Source organism: Salmo trutta, chromosome 3 (assembly GCF_901001165.1).
Source record: "Salmo trutta chromosome 3, fSalTru1.1, whole genome shotgun sequence".
Classification (NCBI taxonomy): domain Eukaryota; kingdom Metazoa; phylum Chordata; class Actinopteri; order Salmoniformes; family Salmonidae; genus Salmo; species Salmo trutta.
In genome coordinates, this window is record NC_042959.1 from 1327939 (window position 1) to 1341559 (window position 13621).

The 13621-nt window shown below is 42.3% G+C and overlaps 1 protein-coding gene across 6 annotated transcripts in view; it reads right to left on the bottom strand.

The window, feature by feature from the left end:
• Nucleotides 1-7696: 7696 nt before the first annotated feature.
• Nucleotides 7697-13621, bottom strand: part of neurl1b (neuralized E3 ubiquitin protein ligase 1B) — a 32466-nt gene continuing 26541 nt past the window's right edge. For 2 of the 6 annotated variants that reach the window (XM_029720051.1, XM_029720013.1), the window contains exons 6-7: nt 10935-11057; nt 7697-8912 (exon numbers count right to left, since the gene is read on the bottom strand). In XM_029720051.1, the coding sequence (XP_029575911.1) occupies nt 8623-8912; nt 10935-11057 (413 nt within the window). In that variant the 3' untranslated portion in view covers nt 7697-8622. The remainder of the gene's footprint in view (nt 8913-10934; nt 11058-13621) is intronic. The other 4 variants (XR_003870286.1, XM_029720028.1, XM_029720038.1 and 1 more) reach the window with 4 other exon arrangements.

The following is a 13621-nucleotide window of genomic DNA, read 5'->3' on the forward strand; positions in this document are numbered from 1 at the left end:
GATACAGACATACCCAGGACGACTCAAAGCTGTTAGACATACCCAGGACGACTCAAAGCTGTTAGACATACCCAGGACGACTCAAAGCTGATACAGACATACCCAGGACGACTCAAAGCTGATATAGACATACCCAGGACGACTCAAAGCTGATACAGACATACCCAGGACAACTCAAAGCTGATAGACATACCCAGGACGACTCAAAGCTGATACAGACATACCCAAGACGACTCAACGCTGATACAGACATACCCAGGACGACTCAACGCTGATACAGACATACCCAGGACGACTCAAAGCTGATACAGACATACCCAAGACGACTCAACGCTGATACAGACATACCCAGGACGACTCAACACTGATACAGACATACCCAAGACGACTCAACGCTGATACAGACATACCCAGGACGACTCAAACCTGTAATCGCTGCCAAAGGTGCTTCTACAAAGTATTGACTTGGGGGGTGTGAAAATTTACGGAAATTAGAGATTTCTGTATTTCATTTTCAATAAATTAGTAAACATGTCTAAAAACATATTTTCACTTTGTCGTGTGTGTGTGTGTGTGTGTGTGTGTGTGTGTGTGTGGATGAGATAGTAACCCACTGGAATCACTTTCTACCTCTATCAGTGCTTTGGATGCTTTGACAGTGAGTATAATATGACTTGATTGTGTTACTTCTACCAGAACATACTGATAAATAAGACATTATTATTATTATGTCACGTGTAATGTGGTTTGCTGGTGGTTAACTAGTATGTTGATGTTTGGTTCATTGAATAGCTGTGTGATTTGACTATAATTATTCCAGTGTGTTACTTTCTACCAGTGCTTTCTTAATGAACCAGCTAGTGATTTACTGGGAAGACCGTGATGATTCATGTTTCTTCGCCGCGTCGAGCCCTCATCCAAGTCCTGCCGACCACCACTGTTGTCGTTGGAAATGAGGTGTGCAGCGTGATTAATGGTTAGCGGTCACCGTTCTAAGAGAAGCATCATCAGTAAAAAAACATTTCATTAAACGGTTGTTTCTATTACTTAGCTAACTAACGAAGCGTAAAGAAGAACAAAAGCTTTATCAAACACACAAACATAATGTCGGCCTCCATTTTGAGTTGTAGTACTTCTATTAAACACAGTGAGGTGGTGGAGGGGTTTGCTTGGTGTTCTGATATCGCCACGTTCAAGGGATTAATGTCCACACAGAAACATATTGTATTTTCCTCTAAATATACAACAGATCATCCCTTCTAACCATTATGATTTGTTTTCCCTATTTCCTGTTTCCTATTCTCTATATTTCCTATTCCCTATTTACTATGTTTCATAATAAGAGAGCGCATTGGAATTATGCTCTCAGTTTGCCAACACCACCTCCTCCCAACCATTTCCTTTTGATTTCGGGAATTTCCTCTGCAATTAATTGCTTCTATCAACTGGTCTCCATTGGTGTGCCAGAGCGGGCAAGACGAAGTGGCGAGTCAAACACTGTGCCCCGTGCCATCAATCATGCCCATGTATTAACTACCTCACCTCTCATTACAAAGAACTGGTATAAACTACCTCACCTCTCATTACAAAGAACTGGTATAAACTACCTCACCTCTCATTACAAAGAACTGGTATAAACTACCTCACCTCTCATTACAAAGAACTGGTATAAACTACCTCACCTCTCATCACAAAGAACTGGTATAAACTACCTCACCTCTCATTACAAAGAACTGGTATAAACTACCTCACCTCTCATTACAAAGAACTGGTATAAACTACCTCACCTCTCATTACAAATAACTGGTATTAACTACCTCACCTCTCATCACAAAGAACTGGTATTAACTACCTCTCATTACAAAGAACTGGTATAAACTACATCACCTCTCATTACAAAGAACTGGTATAAACTACCTCACCTCTCATCACAAAGAACTGGTATAAACTACCTCACCTCTCATCACAAAGAACTGGTATAAACTACCTCACCTCTCATTATAAAGAACTGGTATAAACTACCTCAACTCTCATCACAAAGAACTGGTATTAACTACATCACCTCTCATTACAAAGAACTGGTATAAACTACCTCACCTCTCATCACAAAGAACTGGTATAAACTACCTCACCTCTCATCACAAAGAACTGGTATTAACTACCTCACCTCTCATTACAAAGAACTGGTATAAACTACCTCACCTCTCATTACAAAGAACTGGTATAAACTACCTCACCTCTCATTACAAAGAACTGGTATAAACTACCTCACCTCTCATTACAAAGAACTGGTATAAACTACCTCACCTCTCATCACAAAGAACTGGTATAAACTACCTCACCTCTCATCACAAAGAACTGGTATAAACTACCTCACCTCTCATTATAAAGAACTGGTATAAACTACCTCACCTCTCATCACAAAGAACTGGTATTAACTACATCACCTCTCATTACAAAGAACTGGTATAAACTACCTCACCTCTCATCACAAAGAACTGGTATAAACTACCTCACCTCTCATCACAAAGAACTGGTATTAACTACCTCACCTCTCATTACAAAGAACTGGTATAAACTACCTCACCTCTCATTACAAAGAACTGGTATAAACTACCTCACCTCTCATTACAAAGAACTGGTATAAACTACCTCACCTCTCATTACAAAGAACTGGTATAAACTACCTCACCTCTCATCACAAAGAACTGGTATAAACTACCTCACCTCTCATCACAAAGAACTGGTATAAACTACCTCACCTCTCATTACAAAGAACTGGTATAAACTACCTCACCTCTCATTACAAAGAACTGGTATTAATTACCTCACCTCTCATCACAAAGAACTGGTATTAACTACCTCTCATTACAAAGAACTGGTATAAACTACATCACCTCTCATTACAAAGAACTGGTATAAACTACCTCACCTCTCATCACAAAGAACTGGTATAAACTACCTCACCTCTCATCACAAAGAACTGGTATAAACTACCTCACCTCTCATTACAAAGAACTGGTATAAACTACCTCACCTCTCATCACAAAGAACTGGTATAAACTACCTCACCTCTCATCACAAAGAACTGGTATAAACTACCTCACCTCTCATTACAAAGAACTGGTATAAACTACCTCACCTCTCATTACAAAGAACTGGTATAAACTACCTCACCTCTCATTACAAAGAACTGGTATAAACTACCTCACCTCTCATTACAAAGAACTGGTATAAACTACCTCACCTCTCATCACAAAGAACTGGTATAAACTACCTCACCTCTCATTACAAAGAAAACAATGAAAGTGAAACTTGATTTGTTACGGTCCGTGATCAAATCAAACCATGCTGTGTTGTCATGTGTTGCTGTGTTGTCATGTGTTGCTGCCTTGCTGTGTTGTCATGTGTTGCTGTATTGTCATGTGTTGCTGCCTTGCTGTGTTGTCATGTGTTGCTGCCTTGCTATGTTGTCATGTGTTGCTGCCTTGCTATGTTGTCATGTGTTGCTGCCTTGCTGTGTTGTCATGTGTTGCTGTGTTGTCATGTGTTGCTGCCTTGCTATGTTGTCATGTGTTGCTGCCTTGCTATGTTGTCATGTGTTGCTGTCTTGCTATGTTGTCATGTGTTGCTGCCTTGCTATGTTGTCATGTGTTGCTGCCTTGCTGTGTTGTCATGTGTTGCTGCCTTGCTGTGTTGTCATGTGTTGCTGCCTTGCTATGTTGTCATGTGTTGCTGCCTTGCTGTGTTATCATGTGTTGCTGCCTTGCTGTGTTGTCATGTGTTGCTGCCTTGCTATGTTGTCATGTGTTGCTGCCTTGCTATGTTGTCATGTGTTGCTGCCTTGCTATGTTGTCATGTGTTGCTGCCTTGCTATGTTGTCATGTGTTGCTGCCTTGCTGTGTTGTCATGTGTTGCTGCCTTGCTGTGTTGTCATGTGTTGCTGCCTTGCTATGTTGTCATGTGTTGCTGCCTTGCTGTGTTGTCATGTGTTGCTGCCTTGCTATGTTGTCATGTGTTGCTGCCTTGCTGTGCTGTCATGTGTTGCTGCCTTGCTGTGTTGTCATGTGTTGCTGCCTTGCTATGTTGTCATGTGTTGCTGCCTTGCTATGTTGTCATGTGTTGCTGCCTTGCTATGTTGTCATGTGTTGCTGCCTTGCTGTGTTGTCATGTGTTGCTGCCTTGCTATGTTGTCATGTGTTGCTGCCTTGCTGTGTTGTCATGTGTTGCTGCCTTGCTGTGTTGTCATGTGTTGCTGCCTTGCTATGTTGTCATGTGTTGCTGCCTTGCTATGTTGTCATGTGTTGCTGCCTTGCTGTGTTGTCATGTGTTGCTGCCTTGCTATGTTGTCATGTGTTGCTGCCTTGCTATGTTGTCATGTGTTGCTGCCTTGCTATGTTGTCATGTGTTGCTGCCTTGCTATGTTGTTGTCTTAGGTATCTCTATATATTCATATTCATATTGTATTGTATTGTATTTATTTATTTATTTTAATCCCAGGCCCCCAACCCCGCAGGAAGCCTTTTGCCTTTTGGCAGGTCGTCATTGTAAATAAGAATTTGTTCTTAACAGACTTGCCTAGTTAAATAAAGGTTACATAAGTTAGAACTGCCATTTCCGCTGCACCTACAGACCTATACAGCATCTCTACCTACAGACCTATACAGCATCTCTACCTACAGACCTATACAGCATCTCTACCTACATACCTATACAGCATCTCCACCTACAGACCTATACAGCATCTCTACCTACAGTCCTATACGGCATCTCTACCTACAGACCTATACAGCATCTCTACCTACAGACCTATACAGCATCTCCACCTACAGACCTGTACAGCATCTCTACCTACAGACCTATACAGCATCTCTACCTACAGTCCTATACAGCATCTCTACCTACAGACCTATACAGCATCTCCACCTACAGACCTGTACAGCATCTCTACCTACAGACCTATACAGCATCTCTACCTACAGTCCTATACAGCATCTCTACCTACAGACCTATACAGCATCTCTACCTACAGACCTGTATAGCATCTCTACCTACAGACCTGTACAGCATCTCTACCTACAGACCTATACAGCATCTCCACCTACACAACTATACAGCATATCTGCCTACAGACCTATGCAGCATCTCTACCTACAGACCTATACAGCATCTCCACCTACAGTCCTATACAGCATCTCTACCTACAGACCTATACAGCATCTCTACCTACAGACCTGTATAGCATCTCTACCTACAGACCTATACAGCATCTCCACCTACACAACTATACAGCATATCTGCCTACAGACCTATACAGCATCTCTACCTACAGACCTATACAGCATCTCCACCTACACAACTATACAGCAGCTCTACCTACAGACCTATACAGCATCTCTGCTACTCTCCTCCTACTCTGTTCTAATCAGGGGTTTGCTGCTGGCACTTTAATGGCTCATTGTGATGCTGCAACGGAATTAACATGTGTTTGATACTGTTCCGTCCGCTCCATTCCAGTTCCGTCCGCTCCATTCCAGTTCCGTTCGCTCCATAGTTCCGTCCGCTCCATTCCAGTTCCGTTCGCTCCATTCCAGTTCCGTCCGCTCCATTCCAGTTCTGGTCGCTCCATTCCAGTTCCGTTCGCTCCATTCCAGCCATTATTATGAGCCGTCCTCCCCTCACCAGCTTCAAATTAATTTGCAATTCAGGCTTTAACACAACAAAACATGGAATAAGTCAAGGGGTATGAATACTTTCTGAAGGCACTGTATTTTCATAGTAAAACAACCTGAACAATAAGCCAACATAAGGTTCTATCTTTCTCATTTAAAAACATTTTATACAGTCTTCTTATTTTTGTTACTGTCTGCTACGTCCAATGAGCTTCAACCTGGAAGGTTGTGTTGTTTCCTTGTCAGGTTCTGGATGACAGGCTGAAATGTGGAGGAACTGGTTCTGCAGGATCCATGACGTCTAGTTGTTGTTTTTGTTCAGTCGTTATGTTTCCTACAAAAGGTACAGTGGGAATGGAAAACGACGTTCTTTAAAATACATAAAGGTCAAGTGAAATGTTGTGATTGCCATAGTAATGTCTCTTGATTTAGGATGATTATTACGTCTCAATGCAGAGGCTGCCCCCTAGGGGTGAATTCACTAAATACATCCAGTCTCTTTCCTCTCACAGAAGCCCTGTTCTGTATCTGGTTCTAACTTGCGTCCTTTGTCCTGACCTTGTCCGAATTCTGATTGTGCCACCTTTATTTATTTTTTTGAACAATGTAGACAAAACAAAGGACACATTGTGATCTCATTGGGATCTCATTGTGATCTCATTGGGATCTCATTGTGATCTCATTGTGATCTCATTGTGATCTCATCTTCCTGATCACCTCCAGAGGTAGTCAGACACGCATTGTGTCTGGATATCGTACAAGAGTAGACAGATCTGGACAGAAAAATCATAAATATTCTGGCCCCGAAAAATCATTGATCGGTGGCACCATTGACTGATTACATTTGTGTCTTGCAATAAATAAATATTATTTTTTGAAAGAATTGCTTTGAAATAATTTGCCTAAATGAAGGGACCAGGAAATGTGGTCACAATGCAGACAGTGGATGGATAACAGACACTTTTAATACCTTGTGTAGACATATTTATGTAAATATGGGCACAATCAGAATGTAGAACAGATCAGGACAAAGCACCAGGTATAAACGGGGCCAGAGAGAACAGGACAAAGCACCATTTATAAACGGGGCCACAGAGAGCATCTGACTACACAAGAAATCACATTTACATTCTAGCACATCACAGAATAAGTCTGTGCCCCAAATGGAACCCTATATAAATGGAACACTTTAAGGAGACATCTGTATACGTTGTACAGCACATTTCATTTAATAAGGTGACGTCTGTACAGCACATTCCATTTAATAACCCTGTACATGTCTTGTTCAAACATCTTTCTCTTCATAGTAAAAAACCCTGAACAATTCGCCAACATAAGGTTATATATTTTTCTCATTTAGAAACATCACATAAACAGTCTCTTCTTATTTTACATAAACTGTCTGCGGTGACCAATGAGCTTCTTCATTAACCCCGTAACACCTTCATTTACAAATAGGATTGCCGTCATATTTAGAACTTGGATATAAAGACATTTGACAAACATTGTCTAAGGCACAAAGATAGAAGGTATTTGGCAGAGTGGTGGCTCACAGAAGAGTCCCCTCAGCTGTCCTTCCAACATGTGAAGGGTTAAAACCACACAGTTAGAAAACCATGTGACAGACAGACAAACAGGAGAAGAAAGCCCTGCCGCTCTCAGCTATGGTAGAGAGAGGGAGAGAGAGAGAGAGAGAGAGAGAGAGAGAGAGAGAGAGAGAGAGAGGTAGAGCGAGAGAGAGAGTCTCGGGTAGAGAGAGAGAGAGAGAGAGAGAGAGAGAGAGAGAGTCTCGGGTAGAGAGAGAAAGAGAGTCTCGGGTAGAGAGAGAGAGAGAGTCTCGGGTAGAGAGAGAGAGAGAGAGAGAGAGTCTCGGGTAGAGCGAGAGAGAGAGAGTGCCTCGGGTAGAGAGAGAGAGAGAGAGAGAGAGAGCGAGAGAGAGAGAGAGAGAGAGAGAGAGAAAGTCTCGGGTAGAGAGAGAGCGAGAGAGAGAGAGAGTCTCGGGTAGAGCGAGAGAGAGAGTCTCGGGTAGAGAGAGAGAGAAAGTCTCGGGTAGAGAGAGAGCGAGAGAGAGAGAGAGAGAGAGTCTGCCTGCCTGCGGCAGTGTGTCCAGTCTATCAGGGCCAATATGTCTTGATGAGGGAGGTCCTTGATGGACCTGCTGTAGTGTAGAGTGTCCAGTTTGGTAAGAGACGTCTCTGGGGTGGAGACAGAGCCCTGTCTGCCTGTCCCAGTAGCTCCTCCTCTCGTAGATGGTAGGGCTTAATGATGACCTTGATGGGCCTGTTGAAATAGTGTCCAGTAGTCTGTCTCTATAGCCCTCAAATATACATCTGGAACTCAAAGCCAGTTCCACTGCTTATAAAAAAATATATATATTCCCCTCTAATCAAGGACTGATTATAGACCCGGGACAACAGGTGTGCAATGAATTATACCGTAGAACAGGAAACCAGCAGTACTCCGGATCTCGTAGGGTCAGAGTTGAATATCCCTGCTCTAGACAATGCCTGCTGCAGTAATGTCCCCGTCCCTGTCATGGTCTGTATGTCTTAATGACGTCTTTAATAGACCTGCTGCAGTAATGTCCCCGTCATGGTCTGTATGTCTTAACGACGTCTTTAATAGACCTGCTGCAGTAATGTCCCCGTCATGGTCTGTATGTCTTCATGATGTCTTTAATAGACCTGCTGCAGTAATGTCCCCGTCATGGTCTGTATGTCTTCATGATGTCTTTAATAGACCTGCTGCAGTAATGTCCCCGTCCCCGTCATGGTCTGTATGTCTTCATGATGTCTTTAATAGACCTGCTGCAGTAACGTCCCCGTCATGGTCTGTATGTCTTCATGATGTCTTTAATAGACCTGCTGCAGTAATGTCCCCGTCCCTGTCATGGTCTGTATGTCTTAATGACGTCTTTAATAGACCTGCTGCAGTAATGTCCCCGTCCCCGTCATGGTCTGTATGTCTTGATGACGTCTTTAATGGACCTGCGGCAGATAGGACAACATGCATTGACCTGTCTCTTCAGCTTTAACCCACAGCTGGTACACAGACACATGTGACCGCAGGTGTAGATGACTGTGTCCACTTCCTGGTCGAAACAGACGGTGCACTCCCCGTTCTTACCGCCAGAAGGCAGCTCTGGGGCAGACAGGGTGGGGGAGACAGGGTGGGGGAGACAGGGTGGGGGAGACAGCGTGGGGGAGACAGGGGGGCTGAGAGGGGAGCTGGGGGCCGTCACTGAGGAGGAGATGGAGACAGGTGTTAGAACGAGAGGAGGCTCTGGGAAAGATTTTTTTAAAAACGACTTAAAATTAACAGCAACTTGTTGAGTTTTATAACAGCTACATAGAGCCTTCATAAAGTCAGTTTATAACAGCTACATAGAGCCTTCATAAAGTCAGTTTATAACAGCTACATAGAGCCTTCATAAAGTCAGTTTATAACAGCTACATAGAGCCTTCATAAAGTCAGTTTATAACAGCTACATAGAGCCTTCATAAAGTCAGTTTATAACAGCTACATAAAGCCTTCATAAAGTCAGTTTATAACAGCTACATAGAGCCTTCATAAAGCCAGTTTTATAACAGCTACATAGAGCCTTCATAAAGTCAGTTTATAACAGCTACATAAAGCCTTCATAAAGTCAGTTTATAACAGCTACATAGAGCCTTCATAAAGCCAGTTTTATAACAGCTACTGTAGAGCCTTCATAAAGTCAGTTTATAACAGCTACATAGAGCCTTCATAAAGTCAGTTTATAACAGCTACATAAAGCCTTCATAAAGTCAGTTTATAACAGCTACATAGAGCCTTCATAAAGTCAGTTTATAACAGCTACATAGAGCCTTCATAAAGTCAGTTTATAACAGCTACATAGAGCCTTCATAAAGTCAGTTTATAACAGCTACATAGAGCCTTTATAAAGTCAGTTTATAACAGCTACATAGAGCCTTCATAAAGTCAGTTTATAACAGCTACATAGAGCCTTCATAAAGTCAGTTTATAACAGCTACATAGAGCCTTCATAAAGTCAGTTTATAACAGCTACATAGAGCCTTCATAAAGTCAGTTTATAACAGCTACATAGAGCCTTCATAAAGTCAGTTTATAACAGCTACATAAAGCCTTCATAAAGTCAGTTTATAACAGCTACATAGAGCCTTCATAAAGCCAGTTTTATAACAGCTACTGTAGAGCCTTCATAAAGTCAGTTTATAACAGCTACATAGAGCCTTCATAAAGTCAGTTTATAACAGCTACATAAAGCCTTCATAAAGTCAGTTTATAACAGCTACATAGAGCCTTCATAAAGTCAGTTTATAACAGCTACATAGAGCCTTCATAAAGTCAGTTTATAACAGCTACATAGAGCCTTCATAAAGTCAGTTTATAACAGCTACATAGAGCCTTTATAAAGTCAGTTTATAACAGCTACATAGAGCCTTCATAAAGTCAGTTTATAACAGCTACATAGAGCCTTCATAAAGTCAGTTTATAACAGCTACATAGAGCCTTCATAAAGTCAGTTTATAACAGCTACATAGAGCCTTCATAAAGTCAGTTTATAACAGCTACATAGAGCCTTCATAAAGTCAGTTTATAACAGCTACATAGAGCCTTTATAAAGTCAGTTTATAACAACTACATAGAGCCTTCATAAAGTCAGTTTATAACAGCTACATAGAGCCTTCATAAAGTCAGTTTATAACAGCTACATAGAGCCTTTATAAAGTCAGTTTATAACAGCTACATAGAGCCTTTATAAAGTCAGTTTATAACAGCTATATAGAGCCTTTATAAAGTCAGTTTATAACAGCTACATAAAGCCTTCATAAAGTCAGTTTTATAACAGCTACTGTAAAGCCTTCATAAAGTCAGTTTATAACAGATACATAGAGCCTTCATAAAGTCAGTTTATAACAGCTACATAGAGCCTTCCTAAAGTCAGTTTATAACAGCTACATAGAGCCTTCATGAAGCCAGTTTTATAACAGCTACTGTAGAGCCTTCATAAAGTCAGTTTATAACAGCTACATAGAGCCTTCATGAAGCCAGTTTTATAACAGCTACTGTAGAGCCTTCATAAAGTCAGTTTATAACAGCTACATAGAGCCTTCATAAAGTCCGTTTCTAACAGCTACATAGAGCCTTCATAAAGTCAGTTTATAACAGCTACATAGAGCCTTCATAAAGTCAGTTTGTAACAGCTATATAGAGCCTTCAAAGTCATGTATGTGTGGTCACGTGCGTGTAACTGACCAAGGGAGGACTCGGAGGAGGATCTGTTGACGCTGAAGGCCAGGTCTGAATCACTGTCGTCTGGACTACTACTGCTACTACTGCTCTGGGAGGAAGGGGAGGAAGGGCTGGACTGGAGCGTGCCTGGAACACAGAGACAGAGACACACGCAGTAAACATCAGTTAGGATTCAATCCCATCGCGCTTTGTCACGCTCCACGTTTATGGTAAGGGCTGCATATGTTGGCTCAGTGGGAAATTACCTTTAAATGTCAAGCATGCTATAATGTGGTTGGCTCTACCTCTTATCAAAATGAATCAAGGCCAAACATTCTATTTTTGTATTTTTGTCTTTGTGACACAAACACACGTTACATTCTACTTTAACAACTTTAGACTTTGCAAGATTATTAAATGTCTTTATCAAGAGAAGGAAATACATATAGACTGGTTTTAATATCCTAGTTTAGTTAGAAGAGAGAGTTCACATCTCTTTTTCAAGAGAGGCCTGATCTCAGTACAGCTATAAGACAGTGTGTCGCAATCTCTGATGGTACAGAACAGCAGACAGAGCGATGACAGACTGGTGAACTGCATCGTGGGTGATGACCGCTATGAGCTGGTCATCGCTGATAAACATTGTTACGGCGAACAGCGATAGCCATAAAACTACAGCAATAAGGCATTACATCCCATAACTGATCTGTTCAGTAAGTCATACAATAGCTGACAAACCCTACATCACGTATGTGTATTATTACGTAATCAGACAGCTAGATGTCAAACATTTTAAAGGAAAATACTTTTATTGGAGTAATTTGTACATTGTTATAAAGCCCCTAGGGAGCTGGAATTAATCTGGGTGGTCGGCTGAGCTGACCGAGCGAGAGAAAGAGGGAGGGAGAGACAGAGAAAGAGAGAGGGAGGGAGGGAGGGAGGGAGGGAGGGAGGGAGGGAGAGGGAGAGGGAGAGGGAGAGGGAGAGAGAGAGAGGGAGAGAGAAAGAGGGATAGAGGGAGAAAGAGGGATAGAGGGAGAGAGAGAGAGAGAGAGAGGGGAGAGAGGGAGAGAGAGAGAAAGAAAGAGGGAGAGAGAGAGAGAGAGAGAGAGAGAGAGAGAGAGAGAAGAGCGATAGAGGGAGAGAGAGAGAGGGAGGGAGAGAGAGAGAGAAAGAAAGAGGGAGAGAGAGAGAGAGAGAGAGAAAGAAAGAGAGAGAGAGGGAGAGAGAGAGAGGGAGAGCGAGAGAGGGAGAGCGAGAAAGAGAAAGAGGGGGAGAGGGAGAGAGAGAGAGAAAGAAAGAGGGGGAGAGAGAGAGGGAGAGAGAGGGTATATAAGGGAGCAGTTGGTGGGAGAGAGAGAGGGAGAGAGAGAGAGAGAGAGAGAGAGGGAGAGAGAGAGAGAGAGAGAGAGGGTATATAAGGGAGCAGTTGGTGGGAGAGTGCAGATAAGTCAGATCCTAAAATAACCCAGAGGGGAACAGAGAGGACCATGGGAGCATCATCACTACGCACCAGCATTCCTCTGGGTCTGGGAAAGAATGAAAAAGAGAACTGGGAACTGAAGGGATTGTTAGGATCCAGGAAGCTGAGGGTGTGACTGCTGTGTACTGGTATAATTTCTGACCAATACTTTGTCCATTACATAACACATACGGTACAAGCATTCAGTATGGGTATAGGATTTTTCTGATGATATACTGAAAACATTGCTTGGTTTGAGGTCTCCATGCAGGGTAAAGAAGGCCCAGAGTGTCTGTGATGAGTATTAGATTTATATACAGTATCTATATGATATAGTGCCATCGGAATAATTACATTTTCCAAATGTTGTTACGTTCCAGCCTTATTTTAAAATGGATTAAATAAAATGTAAAAATCCTCAATCAATCTACACACAATACCCCATAATGACAGAGTGATAACAGGTTTTTAGAAATTGTAACAAATTTATAACAAATAAAAAACAGATACCTTATTTACATAAGTATTCAGACCCTTTGCTATAAGACTCAAAATTGAGCTCAGATGCATCCTGTTTCCATTGATCATCCTTGAGATGTTTCTACAACTTGATTAGAGTCCACCTGTGGTAAATTCAATTGATTGGACATGATTTGGAAAGGCCTACACCTGTATATATATATATAAGGTCCCACAGTTGAGAGTGCATGTAACAGCAAAAACCAAGCCATGAGGTCGAAGGAATTATCCGTAGAGCTCCGAGACATGATTGTGTCGAGGCACAGATCTGGGGAAAGGTACCAAAACATTTCTGCAGCATTGCAGGTCCCCAAGAACACAGTGGCCTCCATCATTCTTAAATGGAAGAAGTTTGGAACCACCAAGACTCTTCCTAGAGCTGGCCGCCCGGCCAAACTGAGCAATTGGGGGAGAAGGGCCTTGGTCAAGGAGGTGACCAAGAACCCGATGGTCACTCTGACAGAGCTCCAGAGTTCCTCTGTGGAGATGGGAGAACCTTCCAGAAGGACAACCATCTCTGCAGCACTCCACCAATCAAGCCTTTATGGTAGTGGCCAGACGGAAGCCACTCCTCAGTAAAAGGCACATGACAACGACCCTAAGCACACAGCCAAGACAACGTAGGAGTGGCTTCGGGACAAGTCTCTGAATGTCCTTGAGTGGCCCAGCCAGAGCCCGGACTTGAACTCAATCGAACATCTCTGGAGAGACCTGAAAATAGCTGTGCAGA